The following is a 25,029-nucleotide window of genomic DNA, read 5'->3' on the forward strand; positions in this document are numbered from 1 at the left end:
GCAAGGGCTGTAACTCTCTGGCCTTCGGGGGGCTCAATAAGCCCTTCTACAAGCTGGAGTGCAGGTGAGGGGTTGCAGGGGCTCTATAACAACCACCCCCGGGCAAAATGAGACATGGACTTATATTCACCCTGTACTGAATTGCAGCCACTTCTGGGGTGAAGGGCAGTAGCTGCATAACAACACACAGCAACACTGCACAGGGATTGCCTGCCCAGCACTGAAATGCAGATATCTCTGGGGTGGAGCGCAGAAGCAGTGTAGTAACAAAGCAACACTATACAGGGATCACTCGCCTGGCACTGAAATGCAGACATCTCTGGATGGAGCACAGCTGATGTGCAACAGCACTCAACAACACTACACAGGGATCACTCACCCAGCACTGAAATGATGCCACCTCTGGGGTAGGAATGCAGCAGCTGCTGAACAGCCAAAGAGAGAACACTACTCACAGTTTACAACAGGGTGCAAAGAAGACTCTCACTTCCATTTGAAACTTCTGGGGGAGTTTAACAGCATGTTCTGTTTCTGTAACCTGAGCTGAACAGCAGCCAGGGCACAATAGCTTGGGTCTGCACTGTGGGTAACCAGACAACAGCTCTGGCATGAGGGATTTGCTCTGACTGATGGAGAGAGGAATGAGGTAGGGAGCCAGTCAAGCCTGGGGAAACAAATTCCTTCTCCAGGAGGCTTTGCTCCAGGATCTTGGAGCCCAGGCTCTACAGCCATTAATTACTGCACCACCCAGCCAGAAGGGAAGGGCTGGGGCAGGTCTCTGCACTCCACATGTCACACACAGACAAGGCAGAACGAACCATGTCACAGAATGAATCAATTGCAGAGCCTGGACTAGAACCCAGGAATCCTAACTGCCAGCTCTCTGCTCTGACCATTAGACCCCACTCCGCTTGCAGTCAGGATTGAACCCAGGAGTCCTGACTCCTAGACCCCACCCCCTCCACCATTCCTCTAATCCAGTGGTTCTCAACCAGGGTTACATGGGCCCCTGGGGGTATGCAGAGGTCTTCCAGGGGTACATCAACAGGCTACATAAAAAGCATTAGTGAAGTCAGTGCAAACTAACATTTCCTACAGACAATGACTTGTTTATACTGCTGGGTGTGTTTTGTTATAGGATTATAGTCTGTTAAAATATGTGTCTATTAAATTCAATGTGTAGTTTGTAAAGCTAAAGCAGCAATCCAAGATGGAGTCTGAACTGCCACCTTGTGACCGCCATCTTGTTGTTTACTGTTATCATGGCCCAGTCCTAACTGGATCCAACCGGTTTTTCCCCCCATTGGCCACTCCAAGGACAATGTCACCCTTGCTGGGACTGTACCATATTTTCCCGCCACTAAAGGCAGGGGGGACTGAGCTCCCTGCCGAGTGGCGCAGTCCATCCCAGTGACTGTGTGCGCGGCTCAGGCCTGCCCAGCACGTTCTGCCCGAAGTGACGAGTGAGGGAAGGAGATTCCATCGAACCCGCTCCTGCTCCTGGTACAGCCCGGGGCCTGGCTGGGGGGCTGGGTGCAGGTGGGGGGCGAGGGGCCTGGCTGGGGGGGGGCGGGGGGGAGAGGGGGGGTGAGGGGCCAGGCGGGGGGGGGGCTGGGGGGAGATGGGGGGGGAGGGGCCTGGCTGGGGGGGGCTGGGTGGAGATGGGGGGTGAGGGGCCTGGCTGGGGGGCTGGGTGGAGGTGGGGGGCGAGGGGCCTGGCTGGGGGGGGCTGGGTGGAGGTGGGGGGGCGAGGGGCCTGGCTGGGGGGCTGGGTGGAGGTGGGGGGCGAGGGGCCTGGCTGGGGGGGGCTGGGGGGAGGTGGGGGGGCGAGGGGCCTGGCTGGGGGGGGGGGGGGCGGGGTGGAGATGGGGGGTGAGGGGCCTGGCTGGGGGGCTGGGTGCAGGTGGGGGGCGAGGGGCCTGGCTGGGGGGGGCTGGGTGGAGGTGGGGGGACACAGCTGAGGGGGGCACTGGTTGGAGGGGGGACTTGCAGCTCGGGGTGGGGCTCTGACTGGAGTGGGCTGAGGCCCCACTACCCAAACCCCGTCCTCGCTCTAAGCCTGCCCGAGGCCCCTGCCTCCCTCTGCGCCCCACGTGACCAGGTGGGGGTTCAGTGGGGACCTGCGTGGCCCTGTCACCAGGCGCCTGCCCATGGGTGCCCAGGCCCGGCCCCCGCAGCGCCAGAAGTGGGGGGCTGCAGCGTTCGGCCGTCATCAGCCTTGCAGACATCGACCCACCAGCACCTCAGTTGCTTTATACTGAAATCAGTCACTGAGGGGGCTGGGCCCATCCGTCAGTGACACTAGGGGGGGCTGGGCCCATCCATCTGTGAGGGGTCACAGACACTCCCCAGAGCACGGCAGGGAGAGGCCAGGGCGCGCACAAGGGCAGGAGCAGAGCAGGGGCGGAACCCAGGAGTCCTGACTCCAGCCCTGCCCCATGCACAGCTGAATCCCACTTCCCCCACAGGACTCGAGTGGACGTGACAGGAGGCGAAGATGGCTCCATCCGGGTTGAAGGCAGTGGTGCGTGAGAGTAAGTGCGGAGCCGGGGGCAGGGCCCAGTTGGGGAGGATTAGGTGTCAGTCGGAGCAGAGAGCTTCCCCCATCACCTGCTTGTCACACAGCAGAAGGGGAAGGAGGGTGTCTGCCCCACCCCCAAGGGCTGCCCCCTCCCATAGGAGCTGCACCTTGGGGGAGCATCTCTTTCCATTGGGGTGACTCCCACCAGGGCCAGTGGAAGGATATTTTGTGCCCTAGGCGAAACTTCCATCTTGCGCCCCTCCCTCTCCCCACCGACCACCTCTGAAAACTAGTAATCTTAGTGTTATAAACAGCCTGTCAGAACGGGTAATGGCTGCGTGCGAGGAGAAAAATGACATCATAGCCACTTTGTACCATGGTGAAGCAGTACGCTTCAGCCCAGCCCCATCGCAGAGCTGGCCTAGGCTATAGCTGTAATGTAGGAGAGAACAAGTTAAAGCCTGACACTCGATCAGCATGGCCTCTGCTGCCTTGTGCATGCTGGACTCTGAGGTGTTTGTTAGTCCTTGTCTTCTCACAACACCCTGACCTGCTGTGAGGGCTGCGTTACTTCAGAAGCCCAGGCCACTGCTGAATTTCCAGCCCAGGCTGCAGTGGACGGGGCCTGTGGCTAAATCCAAACCACACACCTGGGGTTTAAAAGGCCGGGGCTGGGCCAGGGCACCGTGAGGCTGAAGAGCAGCAGGTCTGGGGGGCTCTCCAGGTCCTCGGCCACCAGCATGTCAGAGGTGAGGGCGGTGAGCACGAACTGATCCACCTCGGCCACCAGCAGCGCCGCGAAGCCCAGGGAGGAGGCCACGTTTTCTGCGCCACCCCACAGCTGCACCACCACCTGGAAGTACTCCCGCTCCACGCCGCCCAGAAACTCCACCCGCATGGGGACAGAGTCGCAGCGAGGCCAGGGCTCGGCTGCCGTGTGCTGTTAGCGGATCCCACGTTTGGGGGGGAGCCCAGTGCTGGGATGGCAGGGGGTGTGGGTGGGTGAGCGGAAGAGAGAGCCCAGTGCTGGGGCTGCAGGTAGTGCGGGTGCGGGGGCACTGGTGAGCGGGGGGGAGCTTAGGGATCTGGGGGGGGGGAGCCAAAATTCTTTTGCTTGGGACGGCAAAAAACCTAGAGCCGGCCCTGTCTCTTGCTGCATGGGGTCAGATCCTTAGTTCAGCTGCGCTCGTATCTGGCCTGGCAGAAAGGAAAGGTGATCAGAGCCATGGCCCATCTAGCCTGCCAGCCCACCACGGTCAGTGACTGGGGGCTCTGCTAGGAGCACATCATTAGCTGGCCTGAAAGCAGCCTCTGAGCCACTTCCCCGAGGGGTCTTTCTACTAGCCAGTGGGTCCTGGCTCAGGGCACAGCCATCTTGTCCGAGCCCCACCACTAATCCCCGTCTCTTTCCCTCACAGAGATCTTCAGCGTTGTCTTTCGCAGCGTGAAGAAGGAAGGAGAATGGAAGGTAAGCCGGCCGGGCCTGCTGCCCTGGTGTCCCCCTGGGGATATGCTGTATCCATATATTGTGCTCCTCCCCCTCCAGCCTCTTGAGATTCATTAGAAACCTGAGGTTTTCCAGGCTGGATCAGATCCCTGCTCTGTCTAGCCCATCATCCGTCCCCAGCTAGGCTTGGGTATGTCTGTCTTCCCCAGCTTGTCCAGCTAGCCCCATATCCGCCCCCCCGCCACCGGATCAGACCACTGGGCCCAGTGAGCCAGCCTGGGTGGGAGGAGGAACAGGAGAGTGCCAAGCATGGGGGCAGTATGCACCATTGGGCAGGCAGGTTATTGAGCCCCCGGCATGGACTGGGCTGGGGTGTGTGGAGCAGTGGGCTAGGCCGGTGCGGCAGAGGGAGCACAGGGGACTAGCTTTCCCAGTGGCTGGATCTGGTACAGAGGGATGCTGGGCTGCACAGAGCAATGAGTTCATTCGGCACGGAAGGAAGGTGGTGGAGATGTTGGGCCGATGGCCTACAGGGCTTTCCTAGGGGAACACGGAGACTCCTCTCATTCCATTTCTCCGTGCCCTGATCCTGGTTCTGTCCGAGGGCTGGGGACCGGGTATGTGGTGGATCAGAGCAGGGCACTGGGAGCTAGGACTCCTGGGTTCTGTCCCTGCCTCTTGCACTCACCCTGTCACCTGGGCGAAGAGGCTGATCTCCTCCAGTCTAGGAGGGTAGAGCCATTCCGAATGGCCGGGTGTCCCAGGTTTGTCTCCGTCTCCTACATCTCATACCAGCCACTCTGCTCGGAGCCGCTTTCCTTCTCGCTCCTCACGCAGTCCTTAGCACGGTCAGCTCAGCCAAGTGCAGGCTTGGTAACGGCCCTGCTGCTCTGCTGTGGAAGGGCTGGGCCGGGAGCCATCGGCTCTGCCGTTAGCAGTCGTTCTGCTCCCTTGGCTGTGCCATGGATGATGATGGTGGGCAGCTGGGCTCAGGGCAGTGACTAGCTCCCCTCTCGCTACCTCAGGTGCTAATCATGGACCACCCGAGCACGCGCATCCTCTCGTCATGCTGCAAGATGTCCGACATCGTGAACGAAGGCATCACACGTGAGTGGGCCCTCCCTCCCGTCTGATCCCCCCGCCAGGGCTCCCCTCCCCCTTGGACACACCTCACAGTTGGGGAGTTGACTTGTCTACATTCACGTTTGCATCTAGTTTCCTCCCTTTGCAGCCCCCTAGATGCCCTCCTTGCTATTGGTACCTTCCCAGCCAGCTCTAGTTCCCTTAGCCCGGCGCTTTCAGGCCCTGGAACCTCTTCAGCGCTTTTCTCAGCTCCCGTTAACTCCTCGCTGCTCCTCCCCCACGCTGCAGGCAGGGTCCTGGCTGGGGAGGGGGAATGCTGGCTCCCTGCTCCAGGGTGGAGGAGCCCTGGGGTTGAGGGGCACAGAGCTGAGCCAGGGCTCTAGCGGGGTGCCCCCAGCACAGTACACAGGGATGTTCCCTCCCTGCTCCGTACTGTGGCAGCATCGCAGCCCATGGCCCCACATCAAAGCAGCTGCTGCATTGTAGCCTGCAGAACCCCCCAGCCTGCTGCCAGCGAACATCCCTGTTCCCCTTGGCTTTCCCTCCCCCCATCCCGGTGGAGAGCAGCTGGGGTGGGTGGCTAGGACGCACTGACCCACACCCAGTGTCTGCTCTCCCCAAGTTGTGGAAGATATTGACAAGTGCCGGGAGCCAATCCCCAGCCTGGAGGCCATCTACCTGCTCAGCCCTGTGGAGAAGGTAGGAGCTCGGCCCTGGGGCAGGTGGATGGGGAGCAGGGGAGACCCCGGGGCAGCTCCTCGTGCTGCCTGGAGGTGGCGCTGTCCGGGGGGATGCGCAGCACGACCTCAGGATGGGAATGGGGCTAGTAGGGGCCCCCCAAGAGGCTGCTTCCCCAGAGCTGGGCTTCGTGTTCTTTGCCACGGGAAGCACAGATTGTCCCACGGACCTCTCCGCAGTGCAGTCCCATGGGGGTTGGATGGGATGATGCAGCAGGTGGAGAGAGGCAACCTCAGCTAAGCTGACCAGATAGCAGGTGTGAAAAATCGGGACAGGTGTTGGAGGGGTAATAGGATTCTATAGAAGAAAAATCCCAGATATTAGGACTGTCCCTATACAATCAGGACATCTGGTCAGTCTAACCTCAGCTGAGACTCAAAGTGAAGGAGAATCGCTGAGGCAGAGGCTTACGTAGCAGGGGCTGTGGGGGAGGAGGCTCCTGCGTCTGCTGCAGGGAGGCGAGTGGAGGGAGACCAGGGGCAGGGGGCACTGGCGGAGCATGGTGCAGCCCAGAACCCACAGGTGCTGCCCACGGATGGAGCGCTGTAGTAGAGGCCTGCGAGCTGGGGCCTGGGGCTCGGGACTGGTGTAACGATGCTGGTTCTGGCGGGACCCAACTGAGAGTGCCAATTCAGGACAAATTGCTTAAAACAGGGCAGTTACAGCCCAAGGCTGGGGGTTTTCCACCTCTAAGGCAAACCAAACCAGCCAGCCAGAGGACTTTGGTCTTACCCCAGTAGCTAAGCACAAGTCACACAAGGAATTCCCTTAGACACTCCCGTCTCCCAGTATCACCACAAGTGCTACTCGTTATGGGGACAAATGGTTATGAAAACCAATGCCCTAATAAAAGAAAAAGGGTTGTCCTGATCCCTAAGGACCAAGCCCCAGACCCAGATCAATATATAAATCAGATCTTATCCACAAATCACGCAGTTGCGAGTCCTTTAGAATCTAAAATCTAAAGGTTTTTTCATAAAAGGAAAAAGATATAGATGAGAGCTAGAATTGGTCAAATGGAATCAGTTACATACAGTAACGGCAAAGGTCTTAGTTCAGGCTTGTAGCAGTGATAGAATAAACTGCAGGTTCAAATCAAGTCTCTGGAGTACTGTACATCCACAGCTGGGATGAGTCATTCGGTCCTTTGTGTAGAGCTTCCTTGTAACAAAGTCCCTCCAGAAGTATGAAGCAGGACTGAAGACAAGATGGAGATGAGGCATCAGCCTTTTATAGTCTTTTCCAGGTGTAAGAACACCTCTTTGTTCTTACTGTGGAAAATGACAGCAAAATGGTGTCTGGAGTCACATAGGCAAGTCCCTGCATACTTTGCTGAGTCTCAAAGCATATCTGCCTTCTCTCAATAGGTCAGTTGTTTAGCTGATGATCCTTAGTGAGCCATCAAGCAGGCTAGGCAGAGCTAACACCAACTTGTGTGAGGTGGCACCCAGAAGCACAGCAGAAGTTTGAAATACACACAGTCTAGAGCCAATATTTGTAACTTCAACTACAAAAATGATACACATATACAGCTAGCATAACCATAACCAGCAAACCACAACCTTGTCTTAGATATTTGACCGCATTTATACAAGATTTGGTTCCACTAAAACCATGTTCTATATGGTCCCTGTTCACGTCAATAACGTGACAACCGGGCAGCCAGGTTCTCACCTGTCACAATGGCCGGTCACGGAGTCTGAACAGCTTCCGAACACCCTGCCTGGCTAGCTGGTGTGGCAAAGCTGCAGGTGCCCAGTGTGGCACCAGGGGAGGGAGCGGGCCCTGATGGCGGCTGCCTGGGATTGCTGCTCGGCCGGCTGTTCCCTGGGCACTGCTCAGAGCCCACTTAGTTCAGCAGCAAGGCCAATGCCAGGTCCCGTCTGTGGCCGAGCACGGACACTTGTGTGCCAGCGAGAGACGGGGCTGGGCCCTGAGGCTGTCCCGGGCACATGGGCACATGCCCTGTTCCAGGTGGGGAGGGAGCCCAGAGCCAGGGGGGTGAAAACCAGCCCACCTCCTGACGGCATCATGCTGGACCCTGAGTCCCCAGGGGCTGGACATGGGCTGGGCCCTTCGGGCAGCAGGGAGGGGCCTCGGCTGGTGCTGACAACCCCCCTCCCCCCTTTGCAGTCAGTGCAGGCTCTGATCAGTGACTTTCAGGGCACCCCCACCTTCAACTACAAGGCGGCTCACGTCTTCTTCATAAGCCGTGAGTATCAGGAGGCAGCGGATTCCCCAGCTGGGAGCCTGGCCAGCGGCACAGAGGGGGTGGGGGGTCTCTCTCTGCCAGCAGGCCAGTGCCCCAGCAGACCAGACCGAACGACCCCACCTACCCCTTCCCCCCTCCTTCTCCCCCACGGGCCTGCCTCCAGCCAACACGGCTCACAGCATGCGCCCAGAAAGGCGGCCTCTGGCTACCATTCCCAGCATGCATTGCTCCATCAGTCCCAACTGGGGTGGGGGGATGGGACACCACCAGAATACTCAGTGTGTCAGGGTCACATCTGCTTCTCCCCATTACAGCGGCAGGGGGAGCCCAAGTCCCCGTTCCTCCTTGTGCATCATCGTGAGCTGTACACTCCAGTCACTTCCCCCTGTGGATGGGCTGAGGGAGGGTGTGAGACGGGGCTGCACAGGAGAGATTGTGGCCCCCCCTCGCTGCTGATGCTGCAGAAGGCGAGAACCCGGCGTGACTCTGGTTTGGTGGGGCTGGATTCATCATTGACTCCTGTGTGTCCCTGCTGGCTTGCCCAGGTTCCCCACAGGTGTGCAGCACTACTGCCCCTGCTGTGCCCATCCTGGCCTTGTCTGGGGGGACGGCACTGTGCTGGGGGTCCTGAGCCCTGTGCCTGTCACCCCCACCCACTGCCTTTGCCTTGCAGCCTGTCCTGAGCCTCTGGTCAAGGAGCTGAGGAAGTCACGGGTCACCAAGGCCATCAAAACCCTCAAGGAGATCAACGTGGCCTTCCTGCCCTACGAGAGCCAGGTGAGGGGTGGCCGGGCTTTGGAGGAGCCGGGCTGCGGGGCAGACGGTGACATACGACACCCCACCCTTAGTGTTCAACGTGGCTGGGGGGTGGGGCGGAACCTTTCCCTTCTAGAGCCCTGGGTTTATCGCCAGCACAGGGCAGCAGGGACTAGCCGGCTGCTCACACCCTGTGAGACGGGGAATCGCTGGCTTAGATGTCTGGGGGAGGAGGGCCCTGCCTCCCCGGCTTTACCAGCTCATACTGATGGTTTATACCAGGCCTGCAAGACAGCCCGATACTCCACACGCCTGCCCTTTGCCCAACCGCCCCATCCCCTCCTTGTGTTGTCAGTGGATTTCCCCCCTCACGCCCCTGAGGGGAGGGCTGTGTTGTCAGCCCCATTGCATTGATGGGGAAACTGAGGCACAGAGCGACATGAGCCTGGTCTACACACACACGCTTTGTTGGTCTGGGTTTGTCACGGAGACGAGAGAAAAAATCCCCCCTGTAACTGATGCAGCTGTGGTGGCAGAGCCCCTGGGTAGATGCCGATATGCTGGCCAAGCAGTCCTTTCGCCACTGTAGCTTATTTCATCTGGGGTACCGGTGCCAGCTGTGCCAAGAGAAGCTCTGGCTGGTATAAGCTGAGTGTCCATCAGGAGGCTTTGCTGGTTCACCCGTCCCGTTGCGCCAGCAAACCCTTCATGGCCGATACTGTTTTATTGGTGTCCAAGCACGTTTGCCCCAATGGCTCGTTCTGTTCGGCCAGTGAAATAAGCGACAACAGCAGGTGCGCATTGATGCCAGGTTTGCCCGTGGCTACACTGGGGCTTTCACCAGACTAGAAGCGTGGCCAAGCCCCCTCCCCCAACATTGACTTCTCCAGGGCAGAGACACACCCCGAGGGCACCTGGGAGTCTGCAGCTCAGTAAGGACCTGAAGCCGGGGAGTCTTCATCCCAGGCTGGTGCATGAATCTCTGGGCCGCTGTCCCTCTGCCACAACAGGAGTGGCTCTGGCAAAGGGATCTCCCTCACTAGGGGCTCGCTATGGCTCTGCCAGGCTGGTCTGGTCCAACAGCGCATCTTAGGGGCGTGGTATGGGGCACAGCTGGCCTGGCTGCCAGCAGTTGGCACCAGGGTCTGATCTCTGCTCCCCTCGCCCCCTAGGTGTACTCCCTGGACAGGCCACAGACCTTCCACATCTGGTTCAGCCCCTACCGCTCCTTGGAAAAGAAGAAGGAGCAGGAGATGCTGGCAGAGCAGATTGCCGCGTTGTGTGAAACCCTGGACGAGTCTCCAGCCATCCGCTACTGGAAGTGAGTGTGCCGGGGGAAGGGGTGTGACGAAGTGGGAATGTTCTTAATGTTTTCTCTGAATACTGCGTGGGTGCCTGTGACGCAGCAGGGAGAGGGGAGTATTGACCTGGGCAGGTTGCAGGGGAGTTTTGCTGGGACTGTCTGCATTGGGGATGGGAGACTTTCCTTGAGGCCAGATACCTGAGCATGTAACCTGAGAACAAGGAGGGCGGTTGGAGCCAGGTGACACCTTTACCCAGGAAATGGACAAAGGCTGGAGGAGGAGTCGGGGGGAGGCTGGGTGAGATGGCTGGAGGGAGTTTCAGTTTGGAGCTGGCTGGGAAAATGGAGGGGAGTCTAGCCAGGGCTCTGGCCTCCCTGGCACCCCCAAGATGGACCTGACTGAGGGGGTCCTGTTGTCTGTACTGAAAGACCTGTCTTGGACTGTGTTGCTGTCATCTAAACAAACCTGTTTTACTGGCTGGCTGAGAGTCATGGTGAGTCACAGGAAGCCGGGGGTGCAGGGCCTTGTCTCCCCCACACTGTGACAAGGGGTACCCAGCTATCTGCTTCAGGAAGTGAGTGTGCCCGGGGAAAGGGGTACCTAGCTATCCCCTATAGGAAGTGAGTGTGCCGGGGAGATACCCGGCCATCCGCTACAGGAAGTGAGTGTGCCCAGCGGGAGAAGGGTACCTGGTCATCTCCTACAGGAAGTGTGTGTGCCCCTGCGGGAGGAGAGGTTTCTGACCCATAGGGTTTGTCTTTGCTGCAGGGACCATGAAGAGAACTTCCACCTGGCTCGTGCTGTGCTGGCCAAACTCAAGGCGTTCAAGGAATACGAGCCCAGCATGGGAGAGGTGAGTGAGCTGTGCCGGCCGTGCCCTCGCCCTGGGACAGAGCCACGGGGGGAGCACATGAGAAGTAGAAGGAAGGAGGAGCGATTTCAAACCTGCTCGGAGATCCTGGCCGGGGGAGGGGTGGGGTCAAGACCTCCTTGGAGATCCTGAGGGGTTGGCAGAACAATAGCATTCCCTGTGTGGGGACTAATGGCCCCAGCCCTTCTCTAACACTGGCCGTGGGCAGATCTCAAAGTGCTCTACAAAGGCCAGTGTCCTTATCCCTTTTGTGCACATAGGGAAACCGAGGCACGGCCTGGGGAAGTGTGTGCCCAGCACAATCTCTCTGTTTATAAACAGGGCTGTTTGATCACAGAACTAAGCTTTGCACACGGAGCCTCTTCCATACCTGGACACTCCTGTCTGTGTGTGCTCCTACACCCATCCCCACGGTATCGGAACCTCACTAGTGAATTCAGCCTCCCAGGGCAGGCAGGGTGGCCTGTGTTACAGATGAGAAACTGAGGCATGCAGGGAGTCTGCCAGAGCAGGATTAGAACCCAGCTTCCTAAGCCTTAGCCACAAGTCAGCCCTGGCCTGTGGGCTCCCCCCAGCTTCTGCCATCCCCGTCCCACCCCCAGCAGAGGGGAGCTGCAAACCCACCCTGCCCTGGATTTTCTCGCACAAGAAACTCAGAGGTTCCTGTCCCCCTAGGAGAAGCAAAGTGATGTAAAATCCAAAGCCTGCCCAGATCTCTCTCTCCTGTTGCTTCTGCTCTTGCTTCCAGCCTTTGCCGAGCTGCTGGGAGACTGTGCACCTGTGGCCAACTGGGAATGTTTGTAATATCTTTTATGAAGCTGATGCGTGCCTCAGTTTCCCCTATATGTTACATGGCTTCTCTGGCGGGGCATGCGGGGGAAGGACTCTCAGGGAAGGTAAGAATCATGGTGTGTGAGGGGCTGTCACCTCCCTGTCTTGGTGAAATGAAGAGAATCCAACCCAGATCAGCTTAGGAGCCAGAAAGACCGTGCCAGCTCCAAGGGCTCCTGGCTGGACACTCCCAGCAGGGAATTGGAGCAGGGCCCCCAGCTTGAGAACACAGAGTTGGGAAGGTTTGAGCTGGGGGATAAGTGAGGGAAGCTGGGAGCTCTCGCCTGAGAACTGACCAAGGTCAGACTGAGGCCTGGTCTACACGAGGCAATTGGGTCGGTGTAACTGTGTCGCTCGGGGGCATGAGAAAGGCGGCGTCACTGAAGTGGCGCAGCTGCAGCGGTTTACATGTAGACACAGTGGTGAGCTGGAGCCGGTTCGCGGGAACCAGTTGTTAAATTTAGAAGCCCTTTTAGAACCGGTTGTCCTGAGCGGGAAAACCAGTTCTAAAAGGGCTTCTAAATTTAACAACCGGTAAGTTTAAGTGACCCAAGAGCGTAGCTTGGGGGGAGCAGCCACTCCCCCTCAGTATATTACCTAAAAGTGGCACCTTAGGCGCCGACCCCGTCCAGCTCCCCACCCCAGCCCCAGCTCACCTGTGCTCCGCCCACCCCCCCTGCTTCCTGCAAATCAGCTGTTCACGTGGGAAGCCTGGGAGGGCTGAGAAGCAAGCAACGGCTTCAAGCACACCTGGCTGCCCAAACCGTCTACACAGGTGTAACCCTTCTGCCCCTCTAAGTTGGCAGCAACAAGGGCCGGGTTCAGTATCCAGGGGTTCCGTTTCAATAACACAATGCAAAACCGGCTCGAGCCCCCACCCAGTGACCTGGGACAATTACCTACCACCCCCCCGGGCGCCTCTAGGAGGCAATACTTCCCCACTCGCAAGCACAGAGTCCGAGTGTAGCAAAATCCTTTTAATAAAGGAGGGAAACAATGCGGCATCACGTTGGACAGACACCACAAACAGGACTATACACAAACCATAAGCAAAAAAACCCACTTCCAAGTACATTTGGCACTGTCCTTTCCCCCTTAGGGTCTTAAGTCCAATCACCCCAAAGTCCAACAACCCAAGAGTCTCTGGTCAGTGCCACCCCCGAGTTCAAAAGTTTATCTGCAGAGTTTTACCCCCCCAGCCTGGGTGGAAATGGGGGGGGGCACACACAGGGTGTTAAAGGACACCTTACATGGGCCAGGGCCGACTGCCCCGCTTCTCCGTGGAGTTCTGCTGTAGCCTTCACCACGACTGGCTCCACTCCATCAGCTGTGCCGCTCCTCCAGCCAACCCGTGAACCGCATCAGCCGTCCCCGCGAACCGCTCCACAGGCTGCGCCAACATGCTGCAGACTGCTCCGCTCTGCCAGCTGCTTAGCGATCAATCTTCAGGCTCACCCCCACTCAGTGATCTCAGCTCAGTAAGCTTAGCTCTTTTAGTGATTTCAGCTCTTAGTGGTTTCAACTTGAGCCCCAGTGCCACCTTGGCCCAACATGAATTCAAGTCAGCAGCCTCCAGATGGACTCCTAAAGGATTCAAAATTAGCTCTGCTCTTTAACAGTGGAGAGAGGAGGATGTGCAATTGGTGTTCCAGGCCCTCAAAAGGGGCCCATACCATCAGGTACACACACCAGTCCCCAGCCTCTCTCTCTCTCTTCACTGGGTTTTGGAACCCATGTCCCTTGTCTAGCAAGTACTATTTAATGTAGGTTGAGTCATTTCTGTCATAAAGCAGTCTCATAGTTCCTCATTCACATAATTAAGGTAACAGCACTTTTTTCTCCTTCCTGCCCCAATAACAAAGAAATTGGGGATTCCACAGTGTGAAAATAACCATCCCATGCTGCTGTGTGTTATGCTAAGTGGAGTGGGTTTACCAATGCAAATGCACATTCCTAAAATTCCTTTGCCCACTCCTCATGATGTACCACCAGATGTCAGGGTAAATCTCATCCTGACTCTGCTTACACAGGGAAGGGGTTGACAGCATGCTTGTTAACCACCGGAGCTACTTGCTGCAGCAGAGCTGGCTCCAGCCTGCAGCCCCTGTCTGATCTGTGCTATTCTCAGGAGCTGGGCGGTGCTGGGGAGGACAAAGTCCTGCTCCATGCACACCCTGCTGCTCTTACTCCTGTGAGTCCCCCCAGGGATATTCCTGAGGCTCTTGCCAAGCCTCCCTGTCACAGGTGTAAGCACTATCCCCATGTTACCCGGGGGAAACTGAGGCATGGAGCAGCGTGCCAGGAGTAGGTGGCAGAGGCAGGAATAGGAGCCAGGAGTCCTGACTGCCCAGCCCCCTTCAATAGAATCCAGACAGCTCGCCCACCGCAGGGCCGGGAGTGCTGACTCAAACCCTTCTGCTCTGGGCAAGGTGGGGTGACCCGATGGTTAAGCCAGACCTATCTGCAGTCGGGTATCCCTCCAGCAGAGCCTAACTGGCAAAGGTGTGAGCAGAGCCCGGGGGTGGGGGGATAGCAACCCACCCAGGCTGGGTAGGTCTGGAGAGCAATGATGGCTTCAGCTCTGGGTTCATGTCCCTGCTCTGCCACAGACTCCCTGTGTGACCTTGGGTGAGTCACCCAGCCTCTCTGGGCCTCCATCCCCCTCTGAAATGGGGTGACAGCCCTGCCCAGCCCCATGTGCATGGTTTGGGGGGAGGCAGGATGAAGCAATGATAGTGCTACAGTGGTGGGGGCCAGATACTCTTCCAAGAGAGGCACCTCCCCGTCAGCCTCAACTAGGGTGACCAGAGAGCAAGTGTGAAAAATCAGGGCGGGGATGGGGGGTAATAGGAGCCTACATATGAAAAAGACCCCAAAATCAGGACTGTCCCTATAAAATCGGGACATCTGGTCACCCTAACCTCAACCCATTTACCCAGAGACTGTGGAGACCTGCCAGCGAGTGGGTGGTGACTGGTCCAAGGTTCTGCTTCCAAGTGTGGCTGAAAATCGGGCCATGTACTGAGGTGGGACAGTTGGGGAAGCGTCAGGGGCTGTACGTCTCCGCTCCCTGCTCCCCAGACTGTCTGTGCTACCCAGCGAAGAGCAGACGCAGCCCCTTGCTGAGGTGCTCCTGGGTGGGCTTGGGTTCCACTGGGGCTGCTGGAGCTGGTTTCAGAGCCGTCCGCCATGGGAGCGCAGGGCTGGTCTCCTATCGCCACCTGCTGCGCCAAGAGGGCAGTGCATGCTGATCAGGCAGGGAGCAGGGGCTGGGGCCAGCCCGCCCATGATGTGGGTCTGAGCTGCTGACCATTTGAGTGGTCTCTGTCCAACTGGATGCTGGGGGCCACCCAGGCTGGGAGCGGGGAGCTAGAGCCTCACATGGGGTCCCAGCTCAGGTGGGGCATTGGGTTAACGTCCCATTGTCCCCCTCTGGGACCTTGTATCAAAGAGTCTCTGGGTCTGGTGTTGGTTAACAATAGACTAGCCAGGGCCTTCTGGTGTAGTTCCCCCCGCCCCACGCAGCATATGGGGCAGGGGGCAGTTGGGGGGCTGCCTTGCAAGGGGCATGCTCCCATTGGTGGAGAGGCACGAGCAGAGAGCGTGTTTAGGGGAGGGGGGCATTGCTATTTGCAGGAGGGGCAGGTGGCCTGTCCCTGCAGGGGGCGTTGCAGCGCAGCTGGGTGGGGAGCTCTCCCTGCCGGTCAGGGCAGGACCCTAGGGCACGTCCCAGCTAGCTTGGGAGGTGTCTCTTGGCTTCCTGCTGGGGTTGGGGGCTGGGCTGCAGAGAGGGCAGGTGGTGAAGTTTCAGGCCACCAGGGACCGTTGGATTTTGCCGTGTGAGCCAGGCCAGGACCCCTCCGCCGGAGCAGGGGGTGACGGGTCTCTCTCTCCTTTGCCCCAGGGCCCCGACAAAGCCCGCTCTCAGCTGCTGATTGTGGACCGGAGCTTCGACCTGGTGTCCCCACTGCTGCACGAGCTCACCTACCAGGCCATCGGCATCGAGAACGACACCTACAAGTAGGGCCTGGCTGCCAGCAGGGGGCACCCCGCACTCCTCCTCAGGCGGGCTGGGGGGGATGTGTCCCAGGCACCTGCACTGCTCTGCAGCCCCCAGGCTTGGGGGAGGGGTGCCGCAGCCTGACCCCATCTCCCCTCCCCCGCAGGTACGAGACGACGGGGACCAGCGACTCACGGGAGAAGGAGGCGCTGCTGGACGAAGACGACGAACTCTGGGTGCAGCTACGCCACATGCACATCGCTGACGTCTCCAAGTGAGCGCGCTCAGCCCTGCCCCTGACACCCCTCCATGCCCCACCCATCCCTCGGACACTCCCCACCGTGCCCCACCCAGGGCCAGAACCCATCTCCCCCTCCCCCCAGGATACACCGCTCTGTGCCCCAACCAATGCCTAGTGCTGGGACCTGCTACCCACCCCCATGCTTCAGCACACCCATCCCCTCCACACCCACTGCAAGAACCTCTCCCCTCGAACACACCTCTCCCACCCAGTGCCAGGACAGCCCACCCCCTTGACACACCCCTCCCCCTATTTTCCAGTGCTGGGACTTCCCCCATCTGCCCCTTCAGACACACCCCTCCCCTTCCCTTCCCACCCAGTGTTGGAACCCCGCTCCCCCTTGGATACACTCCTCTCCCATCCAGTGCAGGGACACCCCCACGCAACACACCCCTCTCCTGCTCACTGCCAGGACTCCCCCTCCCCCTGCCACCCAGTGCTGGGGCCCGTCCCTCAGACATGCTCCTTTTTGAGTGCTGAGACCCCCTGGCCCCAGCCCCTCTCCCAAAAGGACCCCTGAGCGCTCCCTTCCAGAGCCACTGTCTGCACCTCCTCTCGGAGATCCCCCTGGACACTGTCTTCCCCCGATCCCAGGATCTCCCCATGCGCCTCACAGCCCCCTTGAGGGAGTCCTTCACCAACCTCCTGCTGGGCCTGCCGCTGCCCCCAGACCCACCCAGCAAGGTGCCAGGAGCCCCCGAGGTGCACTGAACTCTCTGCCTTGGGGTAATTTGGGAAGAGCCCCCCCCACACTCCCCCGGCCCCATATGAGGCTCTCGAGGCAAAAAACCCTGGTGCCCATGGGATGGGGACTCTATCCCCTGTAGCATAGGACAGGGCGCCCCCTACCTTGAAGGCAGTGCCTGGCTCCGGCCTGACCCCTCTCCCTGCTGCAGGAAGGTGACGGAGCTGCTGCACACCTTCTCTGAGAGCAAGAGGCTGACCACGGACAAGGTGCGGCGGGGGAGTCCGGGACGGGGGGACCCATCCCACTGCCATTGATGGGGAGGGGAGGCTGCTCTGCTGCCCCAGGAGACCTTGGTGGAGGTGGGGCTGTCCCATTGCTCCCAGGGTTTGCCTGTAAAGGGCTAAGAAGTGTATGTGGAGCCCCCTGCCCCCAGCCAGAGCTCTGGAGCTCCCCACGGTGTGGGAGGGCAGAGGCCCATGGGGCGGGGTCAGACAGCAGGATCAGGGCTGCGCAGGGAGAGCTGCAGGGAGCCAGACCTGGCATCTCCCTGGCCTGCTGCCGCTTTACACCTCAGGGGCGCTCGGGTTGCGGGGCTCCCATCTCATTCCAGCTCGCCTGGGAAAAGCAGGTCTAACCCAAGCCACAGCCATGTGTGGCCTGAGTGACCCGCCCTGGCCCAGGCGAGGCCTCTGCCCTGCAGGGGTAGGGGGTTCCATGTGCTGGGAGGGGCCGGGATCTCACCACTGCCTCCCTCCAGGCCAACATCGAGGACCTGTCCCAGATGGTGAAAAAGTTGCCCCAGTACCAGAAAGAGCTGAACAAGGTAACGGCACTGGAGCTGTTAGTGGGCGGGGGGCAGGGCATTCAGTGGGGTAATGGGGGGCAGGGTGCTCTGTGGGGCTGGTGAGGCACAGTAGGGACTCTCTGGGGGGCAGGGCACTCGGGGGCACTCTGCTTTACTGCCTGATGAGAGCTGCTGACCTGTCCCGTCGGGCAGAGCCATTTTCCCCCCAGGTGCTGTGTGGCACCATGGGCAGTAGCAATGCCCCAGCAATGGCAGCCCTTGGGTAATGCCCACGCCTTGCTGCTGCAGCTCTCAGGAGAGGGCCTTGGTGGGCTTCCAAACCAGCCCGTTGGAGCCACTCCTGGTGCCACTGGGCCATGTGCCAATGGAAAGCTCCTGGCCACTGGCACAGGTACCCCGACACCAGCTGGTCTCCAAGCCCCCAGCCATGTGGTGACTAACAGAGAAACCGTGGGCTGCTTTGGAAGCTGCTTCCTCCTCCTGATCCTCCCCTCCAGCTGCCCCGCTCCACCCCAGAGGTGGCTGCACATCAGTGCTGGGCAAAACAATCCCTATGTACTGGCTTTATACAGCCGGTTGGGGCTGCCCCTCTGGCTGAGGGGCCCTCCTTGCGGGTTGGGGCGGTGCAGGTGCTCTGGACCAGCCGGTGATGCGGTAAACTCCCCCGTGCCCCGGTCTCTCCCCGCAGTACTCCACACACCTGAACCTGGCTGAGCACTGCATGCGGCACTTCAAAGGATCGGTGGAGAAGCTGTGCGGCGTGGAGCTGGTGGGTCTGTGGGCAGAGCCTGGCTGGGGGGCCGAGTCTGGCTCATGACTCAGCCCGGAGAGAGGGGTCTCAGACCCACAGGCTCGCTGGAGCCAGGGCCAGCCCCCCCATGCAGCACCGGGGGTGCAGAAGGGGGACATGGGGCTCAGGTTACTTTCTGGAGGCTCGTTGCTCACCCCAGGGGGTGCCGACCCCAGGGAGGAGGGGGCCCTGGCACAGGGGGTAGATGAGCTGTGGGTCGTGGGGCCATCGCGTCTCCCATCCCGCTGCGGGGGTGGGAGGAAGTGGAGCGACCTGACCTGGGCCTTGTGTGTGCACCTCCCTCGCCCCCCAGGACCTGGCCATGGGGACGGACGTGGATGGGGAGAAGATCAAGGACCCCATGAAGATCTTGGTGCCCGTCCTGCTGGACCCCAGCGTGCAGGCCTACGACAAGCTCCGCATCATCCTGCTCTACATCTTGAACAACGGTAACGCCACAGGCCTGCAGGGGGCAGCACTGGGGGGGATGTCGACACACACCCTGAGCAGCCCCCAGCCCGTTCTCTGCAGGGAGGGGGAACATCCCTCCCTTCCTGCAGGCTGTTCAGACACCATGTTCTGCCTCTGAGCCCCCTGCGACCAGTTCCCTGCCCACCCCTTGTGTCCTCCCTGGACCAGCTCCCTGCTTCTTGCTGCATCCAGCCCCTTCCCCCAGCTCACCAGGGCCTGGGGAACCTCCCTGACCCTGACATTGGCACAGTCCCTCGTCCCCCATCGGTTCCTGCCCCATGCTGGCTCGGTGGGGCAGGGCCCTGCTCCGGGGCCCTTCCTGTAACCCTGCTCAGGCACTGCCCCTGCGCCCATTGCCCAGGCCAGGTGCCCTCATGTGGCTCCTCTGGCTGCCCAGTTTCCTGGCCAGGGGGCGCTGTGGAGTTGCCAGGCCTCCCCCTCTGCACTAAGCAGCAGTAAATGGTTTGGGGGGGGTTGCCGTCCCTTCAGCTCAAGTCCTCACAGCCTTAAAGAGCCAGCTCTGAGAGAGGAATGTGGTCTCGTGGTTAGCGGGGGGGCTGGGAGCCAGGACTCCTGGGTTCTACCCCCAGCTCTGGGAGGGGTGGGAAGAGCAGGATCTCAGGATTTGATCGGGGAACTAGGACTCCTGGGCCACGGACTGAATGTGCCTGGGCTGTGGGTGCGTCCCAGGGGTGCTAGTGCTGACCTGTCTCTCCCCATGCAGGTGTGAGCCAGGAGACCATCAGACAGCTGATCCAGCATGCCAGCATCCAGCAGCAGAGCAACATCATCCGCAACATGGGGCTCCTGGGCACCTCCTTCATGCCTGGGGTAAGGGACTGGGGCCAGGGACCGGTAGCTGTACCCATGCCAGGGGGCAGATCTGTGCTGCACAGGGGAGACCAGGCCATCCTGGGGGTGCCCCCCTATGGCAGTGACCTACTCCCAGCAGAGGTGGCTTCTGTCCCTGTACAGTGGGGTGACGCCCTCCCCATCTGGGGTGACCCCTTCTGCCCTTGCAGAGGACCCTGGGGGTCAGGATGTCAGATCGCCAGGGAGCTGGTGACCATTGCATGGGGTGGCCATGCAGCGAATTGGGGAAAGCGGCTCTGTTCTCCCATCAGTCTCTCTCCCCTCCTGTCTCTCTCGCTCAGTGATCCATTCTGTTCTTTTCTCTGCCTCTCCCCTGCCAGCCCGGCTGGAGCGACTCAGATAGGCCGCGCTCTCCCTGTCTGCCCCCATTCCCACCCCGCACCCCCTCCCTGCTGCCTCTCACCCCCTCTCTCTTCCTCCCCCAGAGCGGGCAGCTGCAACCCGAGAGGAAGGTGCGGCTGGAGTCCACCTACCAGCTCTCCCGCTGGACCCCCAGGCTCAAGGACGTCATGGAGGTACCCGGCTATCTGCTTCCTGCCCTTAGGGGTGGGGTCACACCTGGCAGGCTGGGCACAAGGAGGAGGGGTTGCTTTGGGGTCAGCCACGTATAGAGCCCTGCATATCCGCGCACCATTTCTGCAGATAGTGGATCGGCTGCAGACACAACCAGGTCAGTCTCTACTCCCCAGCAGCGCCTGGCCCACAGCATCCAGCTCATGCAGCCCGGGGGGCGCAGCACGCTCGGGGCCGCCAGCCAGCAGCCAGTGGCTGTCCGGCACCCATTTGCCCCACTGCGCTGCTTCCTGTGCTGCAGATCAAGCAGCACCAGCCTCCCCATCAGCTCCTGGGCAGCAGGATTTGGGATTGGAGCAGGCGGGGCCTCGGCGCCAAGGGTGACCAGATGTCCTGATTTTATAGGGACAGTCCCAATATTCAGGACTTTTTCTTATATGGGAACCTATTACTCCCCACACTCTGTCCTGATTTTTCATACTTGCTGTCTGGTCACCATACCAGGGCCCCGCCCCTCCACCCCACTGTGATGCAATATGCTCTGCTGCTGTCGTGTACCATCACTCGTGACCCCCCAGGAACATCACTTGATAAGACACCCCTTCCCCCATCCCCCACCCCCTCCACGCTGCCCCCACCCCCTCCACGCTGCCCGTTCTCGAGAGCCCGCCCCCGCGCTGCCCCTTCTTGAGACCCCACCCCCACACTGCCCCTTCTCCTCGAGACCCCGCCCCCACATTGCCCCTTCTTGAGACACACCCCCACGCTACCCCTTCTCCTCAAGACCCTGCCTCCTCCACGCTGCCCCTTAACCTCAGTCCCCACCCTCACGCTGCCTCTTCCCTGCAAGACCTCCTTCCCCTCCCCCCACCCCCCCCCGCTATCCCTTGTGAGCGCATCCTGCTGCTGGTGAGGATGTGGATACAGCTAAAAGACGGCTAGTGCAGTGGTCTCCAAAGTGGGGTGCGCAAGAGGATCCTTGGGGGTGCGCGGCAGGAGAGGCGCTTCGGGTGGGAGTCCACACGGCTTTTTTTTTTTTTTTTTTTTTTGCTTTGGCACAAATGGTGGAGCCAGCACGGCAGGGGGTGTGCGATCAGAAAAGTTTGGAGACCACTGGGCTAGTGGATCGCGGGCTGATGCAAATCCACATTTTTGTATCTGTGCAAGGCTCTAGCCATGTGAGGGGCTCATCAGAGAGCCCTCTCCTGCTGCCATCCTTCGGGGTCTTAAATCATAGAGATGAGTGTTGGGGAGTTGTCTTACCCGGTGCTGCGATGCTGCCACCTCTGGGAGGGGGGGGGGCATGGGCGGTTTATACAGGGGTCCCTCACCAGGCCTGAATTCTTCCTGAGTGGCAGGCAGCTGTTAACAGCCGCACAGCAACACTGCCTGGGAGTCTAGGGCAGGAGGTGATCAGTGTGTAGGGCTGGAAGTGCAGGGGATCCAGGCAGCACACTGTCATGACTGGCACTGGAATCTGAATGGCCGGCAGGGTCCTTGGCCTAACCTCCAGTGAGGAGCAGCTGTTTGACGTTCATCTGAAGGACAAACTCCTGCAGCACAGTACTGGTCACTGACTGACCGGGGAGAGCGCCCCCTGCAGAGCCTCCCCACTCCCTGCAGTACAGAGCCCCCTAGCGCCGCACTGGGGCCAACACTGACTGACTGGGAAGAGCGCCCCCTGCTGAGCCCTCCCCCTCCCCGCTCCCTGCAGAACAGAGCCCCCTAGCGCCGCACTGGGGTCACAGAGCACCCTCTGCTGACTCACTAGCACCCCCCAGCACCCAGTGGCTTTTCCTTAGAGGTCTCCTGTCCAAGCGCTGCCTGGGCCCAAACCTGCTTAGCTTGTGAGAGGTGACATGGTCGCTCCTTCCCCCCACGCTTGCTGGGGCCTGAGCCCCTCGTCGCCCTGCCCTGTGGGGCACTCCTCAAGGGGGTGAGGGGAGCACATTTAGTTGCCTTCAGCCTACTGGCTTGGGGATCCTCCAGGCCAAGGATTAACCCCGCTGCCCGAGCTCCTGTCCCTGGTAGATCACAGGCGGGAGGCTCCCAGGCCCCTGCTCCAGCGCTGTGATGGTTCCTCCTGTGGGATTTTGGAGCAGGCAGTTGCGGTAGCCTCAATCCCATGGCTAATCCAATCAGGGGCGCTGCCCCCCCCGCGCCAGCCACAGCTCGTCAGGCCTTAAGCTTCCCTGTACAAGTCAACGCAGCGGATTCACAGCCTGGGCCCCCGCGTGGCTGGGACACACCTCATGGGGCAAGAGGCAGGGCCTGGATCTGCCTGCAGCAGGGAAAGGGCACTGAGGGCAGCCTCCCCCCCCCAAGTGAGGGGCCCTGGATCCAGCTGCAGGAGGTCTCTGCCCTCCCCATAACGATGGAGGGGTGGGGAGTTCACAGCAGGGCACTGAGCGGCTGAGGGGGATGTGGGGAGATGGGGGGCATCACTGGAGGAGTCCGTGTGCTCTTTGCTGGCTCCCCATGCGCCACCCCAGAAAGGGGGCCCCAGGCTGCTCCCCCCAGGGACTGTCAATCATTCAGTGAGGAGCTGTCCCAGCGCTTCCCCCCAGTGGGGCCTGGCTTGGCCACCAGGTCCAAGGTTCCTGCTGCTTGGCCCCTGCTGACCTGTCCTCCCCCCTGCCCTCCCCCCAGGACATCATTGAGGACAGACTGGACAGGGAGCTGTGGCCCTTCCTCTCAGACCCGGTCCCTTCCACCAGCTCCCAGGCTGCTGTTTGGTAAGGCTGAGCCTGGCTGGGCTGTGGGGGGCAGAGCCCTGACATCCTCCCCCCTCCCCCCCAGGGTGTAGGAGCCTCTGTGCCTGGGAGTGTGTGGCCAGGACCCGGCCCTCTACAGGGGAGGGGGTGCCCAAGAGCCTGGAGCCCTGGACCCCTCTCAGCATGTCTCCCGCCCCCAGCAGTCCCTCAGCACACCAGGGCCCAGGATGGAGGGACGGGACTGGCCGGGCTGTACACAGCACCCCCAGCCCAGGGCAGGTGCCACCCTCCCCTACTCCCTCTTGCCGGCTTTGGGTCTCCTGTCCCACGGCCTTGGGCAGGGCCTGCCCCCCAGCCTCCTCGGGGCCCTGCCCTTCCATCTGGCATCCCTCAGCGAGCCCCTGGTCTCCACACTGCCCCTCTCTCCCCCCAGCACCTGCTTCTGGCAGTGCCCACCCCTCCGCCTGGCATTCCCTCAGCAAGCACCTGGTATCCACACTGCCCCTCTCTCCCCCCAGCACCCACTTCTGGCATTGGCACAAGAACAGGCCAGCGGCCGAGAACCTGACGGGCCAGCGCCTCATCATCTACGTACTGGGTGGGGTGTCCATGTCTGAGATGCGCTGCGCCTACGAAGTGACCCAGGCCAGCGAGGGCAAGTGGGAGGTGGTGATCGGTGAGTGGGGCGAGTCCTGGTGGGAGGGCGGCTGGAATGCCCAGGTCAGGGACAGTCGGGACCCTCTGGGAGGCGGACACCCTAGAATCACCTGCCCAGCACCCACAGGGCGCCCGTGCCACCCTCTGTCCTCCTGCACCCGGGGGCCTGGGAACAGATGTGCTGGCCCCACCTGCCCGCAGCCCCACATGGCCTGTATCTAGCCACCTGATCTCCTGGCCTCTGGCTCCCCAGGGCTCTCCTTGCCCAGGGACCATGTGTGGGGGCCCAGTCAGACACCCCCAGGAACACCCATGGGGATATGGCTCACCCCCTGCACACACCCCTCTAAGACCCAAGGGTGAGGAACACTGTCAGCGGGTGGATCCTTGCCTGGCCATGCAGGGTACAGCGGCACGAGGGGTGCGGTGCCAGGCCGCGGTGGGTAGGAGGGGCTGTCTCCTCCCCCCCTGCACTAGAGCAGGGTCCAACTGCAAGGATGGGGGCGATGGTGATGCCAGCCTCATGCCTCCCCCACTGTGCCCACCGCTGCCAACCACCTGTCTCCCCCGCAGGTTCCAGTCACATCCTGACCCCCAGGCGCTTCCTGGATGACGTCCAAACCCTCCACCAGCTGGCCCCCGAGGAGGCCTAGAAGCAGCCCCCTCCTCCCAGAGACTCTGCCCCCCACAGCTCGCTGCCCCCAGCTCCACCTGCTTTTCTCAACAAGGCACCTTCCCCCCTACTCCTGGCTGTGGTGTCGGTTCTTGGGGGTGGGATGGGAGAGGGGCTGGGGGGACCCCCAGGCTGCTTGGCTGTTAGGGCAGGGGGCAGGCCAGCCCATTTGGATAATTGCCGTGCGGCTGCCAGGTGGGTGGGCGGCGGATTGGGGACACACAATTAAAATGCTGCAGCAGAGACATCTGCCCAACTGGCTGGTTTATGGGGGTGGGGAATGGGACACGGCCCCAATCTGGCCAGGGCAGGGCCACCAGTCTAGATGGAAGTGGGGTGGGAGGTGGGCAGAGCCTGCCCACAGGAGGAGGAGGGGAAGGGGGACACCAGTCCGACTTGGAGATCTTGAGGAAGGTGCAGTCACGGTTGGCCTTGATGGTGAAGATGAGGGGCTCCCCGGTCAGCCCAGTCAGCTGGCCCACCATCCCGCCGGGTGCGTCAGGACGCGGCACACGTCCTCCGCCTTGTCGGGCAGGCGCTGGTAGACGTGCAGGCAGCCCCACAGCATGAAGTAAAGGCTGACGTCCTGTTGGGGGGTGGGGTGGAGGATAGAGAGGAACGTCAGCCCCAGCACCAGGGTGAGGGGCAGGCCTGCCCCCAAGGTGCGCACCCACAGACAGGCTGCCAGGAGACCTGGGGGACAGCCTACAGCTCCAGCCGAGCCTGAACTCTCTGGAGCACCCCACTAACCTCAGCAGAGCCACAGCCCAGCATGAATACC

General features: G+C 60.7%; 2 protein-coding genes across 4 annotated transcripts in view; both read left to right on the plus strand.

Moving 5' to 3' along the window:
- Positions 1-25,029, plus strand: part of LOC123353370 (ras-related protein Rab-3C-like) — a 1,186,649-nt gene that overhangs the window by 756,742 nt on the left and 404,878 nt on the right. The gene's annotated exons all lie outside the window — the stretch shown is intronic.
- LOC123353367 (syntaxin-binding protein 2-like) lies at positions 1,098-24,316 on the plus strand. The gene is made up of 21 exons (XM_044994387.1): positions 1,098-1,503; positions 2,469-2,534; positions 3,940-3,989; positions 4,994-5,075; positions 5,674-5,750; positions 7,923-8,001; positions 8,675-8,778; positions 9,930-10,054; positions 10,699-10,722; positions 10,830-10,914; positions 15,668-15,783; positions 15,930-16,037; positions 16,961-17,018; positions 17,510-17,575; positions 18,246-18,326; positions 18,661-18,796; positions 19,543-19,649; positions 20,117-20,206; positions 22,854-22,939; positions 23,437-23,594; positions 24,149-24,316. The coding sequence occupies exons 2-21, from the start codon at positions 2,498-2,500 to the stop codon at positions 24,226-24,228; spliced, it is 1,749 nt and encodes a 582-aa protein (XP_044850322.1). The 5' UTR covers positions 1,098-1,503; positions 2,469-2,497; the 3' UTR covers positions 24,229-24,316.

This window comes from Mauremys mutica, chromosome 20 (genome assembly GCF_020497125.1).
Source record: "Mauremys mutica isolate MM-2020 ecotype Southern chromosome 20, ASM2049712v1, whole genome shotgun sequence".
In the NCBI taxonomy this organism is placed as follows: domain Eukaryota; kingdom Metazoa; phylum Chordata; order Testudines; family Geoemydidae; genus Mauremys; species Mauremys mutica.

Bases quoted from the DNA above. Each gene is read 5' to 3' on its own strand.
- LOC123353367 (XM_044994387.1), top strand. From the start codon at position 2,498: ATGGCTCCATCCGGGTTGAAGGCAGTGGTGCGTGAGA. The intron at 16,038-16,960 runs GTGAGCGCGCTC...TCCCTGCTGCAG, and splicing joins CACATCGCTGACGTCTCCAA to GAAGGTGACGGAGCTGCTGC. The intron at 20,207-22,853 runs GTACCCGGCTAT...CCCTCCCCCCAG, and splicing joins GGCTCAAGGACGTCATGGAG to GACATCATTGAGGACAGACT.